The 15,802-nt window shown below is 40.4% G+C and overlaps 1 protein-coding gene across 1 annotated transcript in view; it reads right to left on the bottom strand.

Annotated features, from left to right (window-relative positions):
- Cdc40 (cell division cycle 40) overlaps window positions 1-15,802 on the bottom strand; it is a 54,546-nt gene that overhangs the window by 12,662 nt on the left and 26,082 nt on the right. The window contains exons 3-8 of the mRNA XM_028890242.2: window positions 13,639-13,768; window positions 7,947-8,030; window positions 6,251-6,390; window positions 5,002-5,098; window positions 2,621-2,760; window positions 1,798-1,872 (exon numbers count right to left, since the gene is read on the bottom strand). Of these exons, the coding sequence (XP_028746075.1) occupies window positions 1,798-1,872; window positions 2,621-2,760; window positions 5,002-5,098; window positions 6,251-6,390; window positions 7,947-8,030; window positions 13,639-13,768 (666 nt within the window). The remainder of the gene's footprint in view (window positions 1-1,797; window positions 1,873-2,620; window positions 2,761-5,001; window positions 5,099-6,250; window positions 6,391-7,946; window positions 8,031-13,638; window positions 13,769-15,802) is intronic.

Genomic DNA, 15,802 nt, shown 5'->3' with positions numbered 1-15,802 from the left:
GCATTTAATTACTAAATATTGACTAGTTTGCCACTTTGTGTTACACTTTTGGGACACAGATATATACACACATATTCTTTATACTTGAAGTGGTTTTTACATCAAAGTATCAAGAGGATTTACCTATATATGGAGTTTATCTGGGTATTTTTATGTTCTTACTGTTTTTTCTATATATTATGTATTTTTCTATGAGAAATAGTTTTTACTTTTGTAACATTATAAACTAATTTTAAAGGAATTAAGTGCTTTTAGGACTGCTGTTATGTACCATTTTAGTATGGAAAAGCGTTTTAAAAATACTTTGCTGAAGTAACACATAGAATCTACATGAAATTATCATCTGTGGCTCCTAATTCTCATCATATTCAAAACAGATAAACACAAAGACTTCAAAACTAGCATCACTCTTGTCTACCTCAGATTCCCCAATGTTGCTGGTGCTCTAAGACAGAAAGCGTTTTCTGGCTACCTAATGCCAATCAGACGGAAGCCTCAGGTCCTGTACACGCCGGACAAGGACTTCTGGGAGCTGCTCCCTTGCCTGGGACTGCAATGATTTCTTTTTCCTCGTATATTTCACGCTCTGGCAACCACAGCGCTGCTGCGGGCTCCAGCACTCATCATGCTGCTTTGCCTGGTTCATCCTCCAGCCCCTCCCCTCTCCCAAGCCCCTCCCTCTCCAAGCCCCTCCCTCTCCCCCCCCCCTTCCCTGGCCTTCCTGCTCAGGTATGCTTCCACTGAAGCTGGAGCACGGGCCTGTGCCGGACTGGGGCATGGCTGTACCTACTAAAAGTCTACAGGCGGGAGTTAAATTCAATTTTATGTTTTGTTTCTTGAACCAAGGGAAGAGCGTAATCTCAATGGAAGTTAAAGAAAATTAGGGGTATTCTGAGAAACTGTTTTTTTTTTTTGGTTTTTTCGAGACAGGGTTTCTCTGTGTAGCTTTGCGCCTTTCCTGGGACTCACTTGGTAGCCGAGGCTGGCTTCGAACTCACAGAGATCGCCTGGCTCTGCCTCCCTGAGAAACTGTTTTAATCAGAGACCAAGTGTTTCCATTACAGACAAATGCCTAAAGGGCCGCTCCCATCAAACACAGTGGCTTTATATACTGAGAATACTTATCACTATTTGAAAAGGACAAATTCTTAACAATTTGACTCTCTGAGCCACAGGACTGCTACATAGTTGTATTTACTGAACCACCATAATGATCTGGACACAAAAGAGACACAAAGGTATCAGCTATTCTTTAAAACTTAGGGTTTCAAACAAGTTTTCTTCATATTTGTGTAGACAAGAGTTGACAGCTCGCTTTTCCTGCTACCCTCTGGAGCTGGGAAGAGGGTTAAGATGGACCTTCCTGAGGGCATTGCTGCCAGCTGGTGTCCAAGTGTCCACCAGAAAAGGATAAATTACACTGTCTACTCTCTGGACATGGGTTCCATCACATATCTCTCCTTCCTCAGTCAGTCTGAGGAACAAACTCAGTTACATATCCATAACCTCGATAAAAAATGCATTATTCCTGATTCAATATTTATGTGCCCAATGCCAAAGTGATTGGATTACATCCTAATCAGTCGTCTGAGCTTTAAAAAGAGTCCAGCCAATTGGACCACAGAGCCATATGTGAATCTACAAGTCTGGACACAGTCCATAAACAGCTACATACGTAGGGCTTAACAGAAAACAATTAGCCTCTAATTGCCTAACAACCCCAAATTTATTTATGATTATTCCAACAGCCTTAACCAAACCCTGGCTCTGGAGCGCTCCCTGGGTTCCTGAACTCACCTTAATTTTACAGTCCATGGAACAAGACAGCAACAAATGTCCAGAAAGAGGGAACAGCCTGACCGCACTGACACCCTGGAAAAAGGCACCTCATTATTGCCCGAAGTGTTAAAAAAGACAGTATATTGCAAGCGGCCCAATTTGCTATTTTTCTTTATTCCAAGCATCGTGTTCTGGAATAGCCTTTATCGGTGCTCCAAGAGGCCGTATCGCGGACACTAAGCTCTCAAAGGCTTTTTATTTTAAACTTTAAACTTTCACTTCCTTATGCTGAGCCAGGCAACCTGCTACATGCCCCATTTCTTTCCCTTCTTCTCTGTGCTTCCCTGTTGTTGGCAAAGATCTGGAAACCAACAGCCGGACACTGCAGAAGACAAAGAATACCAGCCTCCAAAGTCTGCAAACATCTCCCTTTGCATTATTTTAAAATCATGTAAATAAAGATCATTTAAAATACAAAACACTGTCTTGGATTAGAGAGCAAGGAGCATTCCCTCTGATGTGTAACAGGCCCAGGAGCAAGGCCGCATTCCTGAGGCTGCGCAGAGACTCGGTGCCATCTGCCCAGTACCTCCGTGTGGTGCCAAGCGGAAGCAGATGGCAGCAGGTACTTGTGGGGGAGGAACAAGCAACAGTCTGGAGGATGGACACTGACCCACAAAGCTTAAGTCATGAGCAACCCGGACAGCCTTGAAGACCGCTGAGTGACCGCTCCATGTGGGACGCTCCAAAGCCTATCTCGAATTTGCCCTGAATTTGATGCTCTTCTTCTGTCCTGATGGGCCTGTATTAACAGCTGAGGTTTCACACCGGCTTGCCTTACCTTTGTGTGTCCAGACCACACATGAATTTGTTTTTTGGGAAGATAGCATTTTTCAGGTGGCACAGACGACCGTAGATTAACACCAACATCCTGAGGTATGTGAAGATAGGACCTGCCTTGATAGTCATACATTTCTTTAACTGAAAACAAAAAGTCAAAAGAAAGCCATCAATAAACACAAGCCAGAGACGTTGAAATCACATTCTTTTTTTTTTTTTTTTTTTTTTTTTTTGGTTTTTCGAGACAGGGTTTCTCTGTGTAGCTTTGCGCCTTTCCTGGAGCTCACTTGGTAGCCCAGGCTGACCTCGAACTCACAGAGATCCGCCTGCCTCTGCCTCCCGAGTGCTGGGATTAAAGGCGTGCGCCACCACCGCCCGGCTTGAAATCACATTCTTAAAGCAGTAACAAATGCATAGGTCTAGTGTCCATCCTGAGACTGAGGTAATAACACGCCGATGATGCTAAATGCTAAGATCATGGGTTGGCTAAAATGAAGCTCCTGGGACCTTGCTATCATTACAATGAAAGGTAGTATTTTAGAATTTTGAAACACCCAAGAGGTATGAGACCTCTAATAGGACCTACAGCTCTCTCATTCAGCTACACGTCAGTAATAAAGGCTCCACGACAACACAATACAATGAGGGATGAAAAGATAATAGTTAGGTCTTTCGCGTCACTGTTAAAGAGCTGGAGGCGGAACAGGCCAAGACAGAAGTTAACAAACAACAAGTATTAGCTCTCCTTTTCCCGTCTTCCCACTTTACCTGCCTGCTTCCATTACATCTCCCTTTCTCCTTTTCACTGCAAACTTTACAAGAAAAGGTACATGGGCGGCTTAGGCCACAGCTCGCATGGCCGCAGCCCAACGTGAATTTCTAATCAAATGCATAAGGAATCTACGGGGTTTCCAGCAGAGCTTCTCGGAGCTGCACTCTGCAGGTCCAGCAGCTCCCGGAAGTCTTGAACATTCACCACGTGCACTCTGCACTGTGCATGCTCTCACTCCTGTAACGGAAGCGCTGCTTACAGAACTCTCCGCTCAGCTCTAAGACTACGGATGCTCTAAACTGTGGTGTTTTTACTGTACAGAGCTCTGTGCCATTCCAGACACATAATGCTTCAACTTGGAAAACAGAGACGTTCAATTTTCCTATCATTCAATTTTCCTATCATCATCCTTAGCATGTATGTATCCAACTAGTATACCTTTGGACCACGTGTGTTTGGTTCAAAACGCTGCTATTTGAGTGGTTGGTTTGAGCTTCATTGAAAATTACTAAATGACTTCTGGCTTAGAATTAGGACAGAATTTCCAACCATTTCTGAAATGGCCCTAAATATTCATCTGCCATCTTATACTATGTATTCATGTGAAGTGTGTTCTCAGAATTGATGACTATAAAGTCAATATATTGACCAAGTCTGAAAAATTAAAATGCCCTCAACCTCCTGCAGTATCAAATATTCAACCAAGATTTATTTATGTAAAAATAAATGAGAACATTGATTTCATTAGTATGAAAATTTGATTTCATCTTGAAAGAATAGTAAAATTTATATACCAAAATTAAAAAATTTCTTTAATTCATTATCAGGTAACTGTTTAATTTGTATGCTAGTTTTACACATCTACTAGGTACAGCAAGGGTCACAGAAGTATTTCTCAGGTAGAAAAAAATCTAAGCAGCCGACTGAAATAATAGAGTACCTACAGAACCTGGCAGCTTGCCTGGTACAGGTTAGGTATTGGGTAACACTGGTTACTGCTTATGGTGCTCATGGCATAAGCCCACAGCACCGCCAGACTCCTTAGACAGAGGCTAAATGTGGCCTCCTGAAACCTAAGTACTCGATGTGACAAAGCAGCATGACCAGGGCTGAATCATTCTCTGAGCTGGTCACCACGACGGATTCCCTCACTGTAACTAATTCTTAATGAACGGTACATTATAGTAATTTAAAAGTCTAGTAATCTCAAATCTACTCCTATGGAAAACAGTTTATTCTGTGAGAGCGAAATGTAATACATGATCCATGAACATTTATTTGGCTTGGGTTAAAAATGAAATTAAATGATTGATACACGTAAGGCATCAACATTATTTTAGGAAAGAACTTATGGACCATTCAAGCTTCTTTTTATTCTTTTTTAAAATAGCCACTGATACTTATACAGAAATTATCTGTGCTTACCTTTAATCATACTGCATTTCCCTTTTAGTAGCATAAAAAGGCTATGGTGATTTCTGTAGCATGCAAATTGTCCTTGATATAATGGACACATAATATCAGCCGACAGTAAGAACAACTGGTATTATATGGAACGGAAATGAACACCATAGATTTTCTTAACAGTAAAGATGTGAAAACTGTGTTACCATGTAAGATTGTCTTCTCCTCCCCAGGTCTCTCCTCTTCCTGTTTGCCTTTTTTCTGCCTCTTTGCTGTGATTTCATCCAACTCCTTTTGCTCTTCCTAGGGAAACAAAGATGTGAACTTTAAAATGAATGTCTGGAAATCTCATCATGCCCACTGCTGGGTCACATACTCTCTAGAACGAGGTTTACAAATACGTCTCCTAGGACAGCAATGACGACTCTTCCACAACCAGAGATGGATTATCTCCTACACAGATCACAAGATGACGACATTCAACACATGCCTGGCAATTTTTTTAAGCTGATTATGTTTGTGTATGTATGTATGTATGTGTGTGTGTGTGTGTGTGTGTGTGTGTGTGTGTGTGTGTAGTTCACACTTCTGGAACACCTAGAAATACGTTTCATGTGTTACAATAATTATGCCAATGAGGAGCCAAGCCATCAGGAAATCCGGTATCAAAGTGGATACCGAGTTTTCGAAGCCAGCACTGTTTTCAGTGAATTGCTTTCGTGTCGTCACGAGGACTTAAGCAACAACCACAGATTTAAGATCAACCTTTTTGGGGAGAGCTGGGAAGGGAAGAGAGGGAAATAGCCAATCCATATCTACAATAAACAAGTCAAGACCTGACATCTAAAGTCAGAGGCTAGCATGCACATGAACTAAGTCATACGAATGTAAGCAGCCAGCCGGAGTACAAGCTTCCTAAGGACAAGAGTGTCTTGATTTGGCCCATCACTGTGTTCCACAACCAAGAACAGAGCCCAGCTCTCAGAGACAGTGAGGAAGAGGTGAGAGGTGGGGAAGAATTCTGTAGTTTTACTTTATAAACTTCCCAGGAGTCTTTTAAAAATAACGTAGATAAAACTTAAGATTGAAAAATAAATTAGTAAGTACAGCCCCCACCAATTCCAGAATGAAGCAAGGCTGACTCTGTAGTAACAATCTGTCAGGTATGGGAAGGCAGCAAGCAGGCAACCTATGAGCATTATTAAAGGGAATTTTATTAAAAAAAAAAAAGGTTCCATCTTCTATGTTAGTCAAAACAGCACAGGAGAAAATACAGCAGAAAAAAAAAGGCAAATACAAACATTGCAATGAAAAGCAAAGAAATTTTATATTTTCTCAGCCAGCTAAGGCTGAGCAATTTTGATGAGTCATGGGTCCTCTAGGGAAATCTCACATTTATCAACACAGACATGACAGCACACATTGGAACTGACGGTGAAAAACATCAAAGCTTACTTCTGAAGGTTTGGCTACATCTTTTTCATCCACATATTTTGCCCACGGTCCCAAGAAACCATCAATATTAGATGCATCATTTTCTTTGAACTTTTTCCTCTTTTCTGTTTTCTTCTGACCAGTTTCAAATACAGTTAAACCTACATTAACAACAAACATAAACAGTAAGTAAGCAAGCCTACATTCTTTAGAAATATCAACATCATGATTTTATTTGGCTAACGTGATTATAAGCAACCCAAACCAAAATCTATCTGAATCTGCCATACAGATCCACTCTTGCTGACAAGAAGAAATTCAGCATTCTAGGAAAAGATGTTGAGATGTTTTTCCAATTGAAACAGGTTTTAAAAGACATGTAACCTTCCAATGGATTATAGCCTCTTTTGGTTTTGTGTTTTTAGTTTTAGAGAGAGGTTCATACCACTGGCTTTAGAAACATGGAGGACAGCCCCTGTTGGCAGGAGAGGTCCCAGGTAGTCGGGGACCACCAGGTTGTTGGTCTTGGGCTTTTAAAGACTCATGACAGATCTGGGGTAAGGTGTGGGGAAAAACCAGTATTGATGGACTTTTTGTTTTGTTTTCAGAGACAAGGTCTCATGTAGCCCAGGATAGCCTTAACTGAGATTATAGATGTTTACTATCATGCCCAGCAAGATACCAGCAATTCTGAAAACCAAAATAAACTGTAATTTATCATTTAAAACTGGAATTAAACTACAGTAAATGCTTAATAATTCATTTTTATTTCATGTGCATACAACAATATAAATTGAACAGTGTTTCACAGAATCTGGTATGTATTCCATACGATGTCAACTTGGTCTCTAATGTCAACCTTAAAAAGATTGACAAAGGATGATGTTTTTGATTTCATCAGTAGGTGAACGCTGCATACTGTTTGCACCCACTAATCTGAAACGTTGGAGTGTCATGGTCACAACCTAAGAATCTAATTGTGTGTGTGTGTGTGTGTGTGTGTGTGTGTGTGTGTGTGTGTGAAGGGGTGCAACTGGGGAAAAAAGCCCATCTATATGAACTCGAAGCAGTTTCTATTGGGCTCTGTGTTACAACAAAGCAAATTAAAATTCTATTTCAACACTAATGAGCCCATACTAAGAAGGCAGTTTCACAGCCAGGCAGTGGTGGCGCACGCCTTTAATCCCAGCACTTGGGAACCAGTCAGATCTCTGTGAGTTCGAGGCCAGCCTGGTCTACAGAGTGAGTTCCAAGACAGGCACCAAAACTACATGGAGAAACCCCATCTTAAAATAAAACTAAAAAACAAAAAACAAAGAGAAGGCAGCTTCATAATATAGGGTTATTCTTACACAACTAACACATTTTACAACTAAGATTCCAGTATTCTGATGAGCTTTGTAGTAGGGTGGCATTTAGGTTATGATGTTTGTCACACCTACTAAGTGAGTAGGAACATAAATATATTTTAACAACATTAAAAATCTGCTATCACAGTAATTTTGCCAAGAATTATTTCAACAGACAACTAGCATGGAATTTTTCTGATAAGTGTAGCTTGGCAGTCAGAGGCCGATCGCCACATTTACCTCGGCAGTAACTAACAGAATGATTGCAGTGGGTGACGTGGTGTCGGGCACTACACAAAACACTAGTTCTCCCTACTGTCTGACGACTGCGAGACGCGCATTATAATCACCTGCTCCAAATACAGTACCTTGATTCTTTTCAGCTTCTTCCACAGAGCCGATATATTTAGCAGACACTTGATGATTATCTAAGGAAGGGTCCAGTGCATAGCCTGAAAGCAAAGGGGTATATAAATGACCACCTCCTATTTTACAACTCGTTTATTACTGTCTGCAAACACCTATTTCACATTTTCCTTCCCAGATAACAAGAGTGTCCCCAAGGATTAGGCCTTCCTCTCTGCGTTCCATTTCCACTTACAACACTTGACCCCCATGTCAGGCTGGATCAAGACTGGAGGAAGCACTATTTCAGAGGATGACCTAATAAACATTGCAGTACCAAGAGCCTTTCTAGCTGTGAATTCAAAGTGCAGTTTCAAATTCTCCCAGAGCTTCAAATGGAGGCGCATTCTGTGTTCAGAAAGTTAGAAGGTATTTTCCTTTCCTTCTTGATAATGGATATTACAGTTAGAATATTAATTATTAAACTGAAAGGAGACAGGACAAGAAGTTATATAGAAGATACAGCTATTATTTAGAAAATATCCTTCTTAAGTAAGGGCAGTCTCCAATCTTAAAATATGATTCTTAAAAGCAGTTCCTGACGTTTCTGTGGTGAGAGATGTAAGGCGATCTGCTGGTGTATGAATTCGATCCTTCAACCATTCACACGGCACACAGCTGCACACACGGCACACAGCTGCACACACGGCACACAGCTGCACACAGCTGCACACACGGCACACAGCTGCACACATGGCACACAGGTGCACACAGGACACACAGGTGCACACACGGCACACAGGTCTTCATTGGTCAAAGGGAACCAAGGAAAACAAAGACCATACACAATCAAATTAGATTTTTCTTGAGTGGATGTGCTATTACAATAAATGTTTGATAAAGTTAGTCTTCATAGTAATCTAGCATATGCAGAGAGTTGACCAGATCAGGCTATGGCCTACAACCATGTCCACAACCACGAAAAGCACCACTGCACTTTCTAAAGGGCACATACCAGTAGATAGATTTAACATTTATTTTTATTTTTGCAGTTGAAGACTGAACTTCTTTGGGGAAACATAAAAAAGATCTGTTATGAAGTATAACTTTAAAGCAGGCCAAGGATGTAGGAGTTCAAATCATCCTTACAGTATACCAGAATAGAACCAACCATCTGGCTATTAGCTCAACTGCACAGTGAGTTTTCCTTTTCCACCATTAAAGTATGTTCTTAGCCAGGAGAGTGCTTGATGTCAGAAGAGTGGCTTGGAGTCTTGGAAAACACAGGCTCAAACGCCATGAGCTGCTTCATTCAGGTTTAAGAGTATAATGATAACATTAGTGTTACAATCATTTCAAGAGTGACTACCAATAGGAAAAAAGTAAACTCCACTGAAAACTCACAATGGAAAAGAAGCTTTAAGATCCATGAGAATACTTACCCACAATGTTTATATATTAATTTATTTGAATTATGGGATAATAGAAGACTTTTTGTAATCTTTGATACACAAAAAGATTGTGAACCATAGACTAACTGATGATCTGGCTTTCTCCTGTGAATAAGCTGTACTATTACGAAGACTTATGATACTAAGCATTTATTTTAGTAGTGGTCTTGGGAAAAACTAACGTGAGTGCATTTGGGAAGACTTTCTTTCCCTGGGTTCTGTTGGACCATTGAAGACCACAGTTACATGCAGCACATCTTGTTGTTGGTAACCTTTGATATGCAGAATATTGTGCCTTCACCTTTAACTGAGCCAGTTCTCCAGCCCTGACCTGGATTTTCTAATGAGACTTTCATAAGTCTTATACAGAATCCAGACCAATAGTCTAAGTTTAAAAATGTCCACTTCAAGCGTAAACATTTATCAAAAGTGTAACTGAAATGAGATTTATGTTTACATGAATGGCATTGCATGGTGTTGCAGGAGTGGAACAGGGAAGAGAGTGGGTGTTCCTGGTCATCCTTGTTCTGCTTTCCCCGGCTCATCTCACCGCCCCCGGCTCACCTCATCAGCCCCCGGCTCACCTCACCAGTCCCAAGGAAAGGAACTGAGGTTGTTAGAATCTTTCATCAGTACTTCTACCATCCCCATTGCCTCCTTTCACTCCAGGTGATGAGTATCTCGCATTATCTCCCTTTCACAAATGAGAAATTAAAACATGTAGGGACACATACTTCCAGAAGTCTCCAGTGACAAGACAAGATCTAAATCTAACACTATAGGATCTCAGTTCAACTAGTTTTCTATTATCCATCTCAAAAAGTAATAGACCTTCACTGCAGATTTTTAAAGTATGCTCATGTATATTTCTGAAGCTTATATTCCATTTTGCCTTTTCAATGAAATTAATATTTACTTTTTTTTTTCCTTTTGGTAGTCATACTTGAAATGGTTGTAACACTAAGTTTATTATTACACTTTCATGGTTATAAAAATATTATAAGTTAATCAAAAAATATCATAAACAATTTACAAAGGATTACTTGCAAATATATAGAAAAACCTCCAATCTCATTAGTAGTCCAGAAAAATCAAATTGAAATAGAGACATACTATTTTGATTACCATATAACAAAAGAAAAATCAATCACATGGGTCCTGGGTAAAAGCACAGCTTTCATACATGGCCTTCCATGTATCACATGGTAGAATAAACTGGGGAAATTCTCTCAGAAAGCAATTTGATAATGTACTACGGGTTTAAAAACAGTCTTTGACCTACTTTGGAAATATATTTAAGAAAACAATAATAAAGTATAAGGTTTATGCATAAGAATATTCACTACTGCATTATAAAAGGCATCTTTAATATTGAAAACTGGAACTAACATGAAATCTAATACTTCAAGGATTTCTTACAGAAGTTAGTCTAGCGGACTTAAATTTTAAAAAATGTTAATTGCTACAAATATTGAAGTGAAATGCATGATAATAATGACTACGATGAAACTAACGGCATTTACTTAAAATTCTACTTTCCCATTCTAAAGACTGATGAAGAGAAAATTCTGGGTAGAAGTCAAACAATGGGAGGAGCCCTCACGGAGACCGCCCACCTAAGAGCACTCAGGAGAAAAGGAGGAACAGGAAAAAAGAATTCTCTCTCTCTCTCTCTCTCACACACACACACACACACACCAGGGATGAGAGCACCAGGAGAAATAGCAGCACTAGGAGCTAAAAGCTGAACTATAAAGTAAGGAAATGAGTCGCTACAGCAAATGACTAGTTTCCCTGATAAGGACTCTCACAGGTTAGCTCAAGCATAAACAAACACACCATGGAGTATAAACCGACCAAGTCATTACTGAGATGGTGGGAGTGGTACTGTTCTATCTCCAGCAGTGGCCTCGCAGAGCAGGACAGGATACTCAGGTAAACCTGGCTTTATGCGCCGTCTCCTCAGTTCTCACACAGGTAACAGTAGCACAGGGCGTAAGCAAGGCCCTTCTCGAGGACCTTCCAAATGAGGGGCAGCAATGTAAAACCTTATGTTATTCTTTGTGTAGGAGTGAAAGGTCAAGGGGCGAGGCACATAGCCTGGAGTTGCTGCCTAGAGTCAGGTTCAGACCTACCAGTTCTCTTGGTTTCCAGGCTGCACATTTACTTTTTATGTCTTAAACACTCTAACTAGCTAGCACAGCCTTGGACCTAACCCACTGCCTTCTCCAGGGAGAAGCAAAACTTAAAGCCCCCACCCCCACCCCTTCGAGACAGGGTCTCTTTCTATAGCTCTGGTTATCCTTGAACTAGCTCTATAGACCAGGTTATCCTTGAACTAACAGAGATCCACCTGCCTCTGCCTCCCAAGTGCTGGGATTAAGGCGTACACCACCAACAATGGCTTTATTTTCAAACCAGTTCAAACCTTTCAAACTAAGCAAACTTAATGGCTGTACATGCTTATTCTTCCTATAAAGAACCTTGAAAAGTAGATGTCAATAAAAACATAATTTATTGTTATTTTTTAATCCTGCTTTGTTTTAAGGAGACTTAAGCTATCTAAATTATTAAAATAGCTCCCTTCTAAAATCTATGAAAACAAAAACTTTAAGTCTGACTTAGTATATGCTAGAATATATAAATTCATAAATTAAGTTTTTGTTTTTTATGTGTGTGGGTGTTTTGCCTGCATGTATGTCTACGCACCATGTGAGTGCCTGGTGCTACAGAGGAAGAAGAGAGCTTTGGATCACCTGGAACTAGAATTACAGACAACTGTGAACCACCATGTGGGTGCTGGAAACTGAACCCAGGTCCTCTAGAAGAACAGCCAGTGCTCTTCCCTGGGCCATATTCCCATCTCTCCTGACTTCGTTTTTAATGTGTCTCCCATTACTGTAAGCTTACAATGTACTCCTTATAGAAGCAAAGGGTACCAAGTGAATTTGTAATCCTTTTACTGGACTAGAATGAAATCTTTTAGGGTGATTATAGTAGTATGTAGCCTTTTTTTTGTTGTTATTGTTGTTTGTTTTTGAGACAGGATCTCATGTGGCCCAGGTTGGCCTAAACTCAGGATGTACACAAGGATGACCTTGAACTGCAGATCCTCAGGCCCTGTACTTCTTGAAATACTAAGATTACAGGCATACATCACCACACTCTTTTGTAGTAGAATACTTTAAGGTGTGTTACTTTTGTTTATGTTGAATTTATTTAACTCTGTGAAGCTGTGTTACTGTCCCTGTCTAAAACACCTGATGGTCTAGTAAAGAACTGGCCAATAGCAAGGCAGGAGAAAGGATAGGTGGGACAGGCAGGCAGAGAGAAGATATAGAAGGAGAAATCTGGAAAGGGAGATCTAGAAGGAGCCAGAGAAGGGGAGGACATCAGGGTTGAGCCACCCAGCTACACAAGCAGCAAGCCCCAGATAAGAGGAAGATTTATGGAAGTAAGAATGGGAAAAGCCCAGAGGCAAAAGGTAGACAGGATAATTCATTAGTAATAATAAGCCCCCATGTGTGAATTTATTTGGGAGCTGCGTGGCAGGTCCCCCCAAAAAGAGTAAAAAACAAACAACACTGCCTGAGTTACGCTGCAGGTGACGAACCCAGGGCCTCTATGCTCAGCAGTGGCCTATCGCCGAGCTACATTCCCAGCTGGTGTACAGTGCTCACTGTGACTGTATCCTTGACATGGTGATACATGACCTAATAATACAGGACAAACCCTTTTCACGATCACTTTTAATACTAGTTAACTTCAAAAAAGTCCATCACTGAGAGAATATAGTTATTTTATACTATGGATTTGTTACTATTCTATTGGTTAACATCCTTTAGTAACTAAGAGAAAATAAGAAATAAGATTTGAGAAACAGAATAAAGTTAATAAATATATAAGATAATGAATATATTTTTTCATACTATATTTTCATTTACCAACTTAATAATAATCTCCATGTGACAGACATTAATAACAAATGTTCATTACTAAGAACAATAACAAGGAACATCCTGGTTTTGGACCACAGACTATTTTCAGGACTGAAAAACTTAGAGGATTTAAAATAAAAGCTCAGTATTCAAAGCCACTTCCCACTTAGTACGCAGAGGTGTGTGTAAGAAGGTACACTGCCTCTCTGGTGAACTCGAGATGAATAAACTGAAAAAGCCAGAAACAAAATGAGTGATTGGCATACAGTACTCATGCTTCTAGTGAGGCCAAACTTACAACTGCTGAAGATGTACCAGCACCTTACCGTACGTGGCAAACGTTCTTCTTTGCTGTTCGAACATGAAGTCATTGATGTGCGCTGGCTCCGCATAGCCAGAAAGCATATTTCTGGGAGCAGCCATTTGCTGTGTTCGAAAGGGATTTTCTGGTCCAAACTGCAGTGTTTTGAGAGGGAAAAGAAGGTTACTGAAATTACTGCATGACGTATTTTCAACTCTAAACCATGGGGGCTGAGTGATCTCTCTATCTGGGATCACACCAGCCGCACATGTTCAGTGTAACTAGGCGATGGTTGATTAGCACTGTCTGTCAGCCCCTGGGATAGGAGACGATCACAGCTCACCTAAGTCCATGTGTGGATATTTATCTCAAGAGCTACATGTTCGTACTGCAGGGAGTCTAATCTGAAGGTACTTCTCTGGATAACTGAGAATTACTGTAGATTTTTCTAAATTGTAACTGGGGGTTTGGGGTGATCTTTTGTCATGATAGCACTGAAATACAGCTTTTGCTCTAAAAGCCATGTTTTTCCCCTCTACTAATTATGAGTACTTCAAGGGCAGAGACTCGGAATCCTCTATATTCACACAGTGCCTGGCAAACAGAAAAGACACACTCTGATCTCCAGGCAAACTTTATTTGTTAGAGCACAAACAAAATATCACCACAGTGAAGAAGGACCATGATATTCTGTGTTAACCCTTATTAAATAATCCTATTATTAAAAAAAAAAAAAAAAAAAAACCTCAGGAGAATCCAACCTACATAAAGAAGTCTATAATGAGCTGGGTGGTGGTGGTGCATGCCTTTAATCCATACAGGGTTTCACTCTGTAGCCCAAGCTGCCCTTGAACTCCTGCCAATCTTTCTAAAGTTCTTATTTTTGCTTGTATTTATGAAGCGTCAAATGAGTGTTCACACCTAGGGTAGAACGAATTGAATATTTCTCTGACTTTATTATTGTTTTGTTTTGTTTCACAATACAGCCCAGGCTGGCTTAGAACCTGCATGGAGCCCACACTGGCCTTACATTAGCTATCTTCCTGCCTTCACCTTCTGGGTGATGGCACTACCAGCACACTCCATCACTCCTGGCACATCGAGGTATTTATTTGATCACTGGAACACTCATTGTTCCGGATGAAATATTTTGACATTAGAACATCTCAAGTTACCGTCTTTAGAATAATCTTTGCTATGATACATTTTCAAAGCTACAAATGTCAATTCCTGTTCCTCCTTAACCAGCACTGTTTCTTCTCTAGATATCATTACACCATGCATGAAAAAAAATGAATTTAGCTGTCAGATTACACACACACACACACACACACACACACACACACACACACACACACACACACACTTTGCATTAGAGAAAAATGAACCACTACAAGATTGCTGTAGACTGAAAACTTGCATTTCTTCTTAAACACCTAATTTTCTACCAAGTTTTTAATTGTACTCATACCTTTCTCTGCCCAGCCATTTCACTTCCTTCCTAGTGCTGGGATTAAAGCTGTGTGCCACCACTGCCTGGCCTCTATGTTTAATCTAGTGGCTTGTTCTGTCCTCTGATCTTCAGGTAAATTTTATTAGGGTACACAATACATCACTACAGGAAGACCCACAAGGAAGACAATGCAGACTGCTGGAAGTTGCTGACAATGCCATTTATTCATGAAATTATTACAATGAACAGAAACAGCCACAAATTAGAGATAATAAAATGTTTACGTGCTCCTATGATGCACTCAGACACACCTCACGGCAGCGTCTGGAGGGAAGAGGGAATCTAAAACTCCAAAATTCCCACTGCCCGGATCCTCCAAGCATGTGTGATGACGTACCCAGTGCTTACAGGTGTTCCCTTTGGAAAAGGAGCACTACTCTAGAAGACATCAACAGTGCAGTAGGCTGTACACATCAAACTCACTCCACTGTTTACAGACTATCCATCCTAGGTATTGAGGAACAGGGATTTCTATACAGAAACACATGTACTAAAGCTAAGTGTATTTCACATATGGTGCTATGTCCACAGCAATCTTAAAATTCTAAATACCTGATATATATCTGAGGTGGGACAACAACAAAGAATCTTCTAGTAATAATAGGAAGCTGTGGTAGAGGAGGGTCCATCCACTTCAGACCTCCCTAACTGCCAGGTTACTAGCAACTATTGAAGC

Source organism: Peromyscus leucopus, chromosome 8a (assembly GCF_004664715.2).
Source record: "Peromyscus leucopus breed LL Stock chromosome 8a, UCI_PerLeu_2.1, whole genome shotgun sequence".
Lineage (NCBI taxonomy): Eukaryota > Metazoa > Chordata > Mammalia > Rodentia > Cricetidae > Peromyscus > Peromyscus leucopus.
Note: the sequence above shows the minus strand (reverse complement) of the source record. Positions and strands in the feature narration are given on the sequence as shown.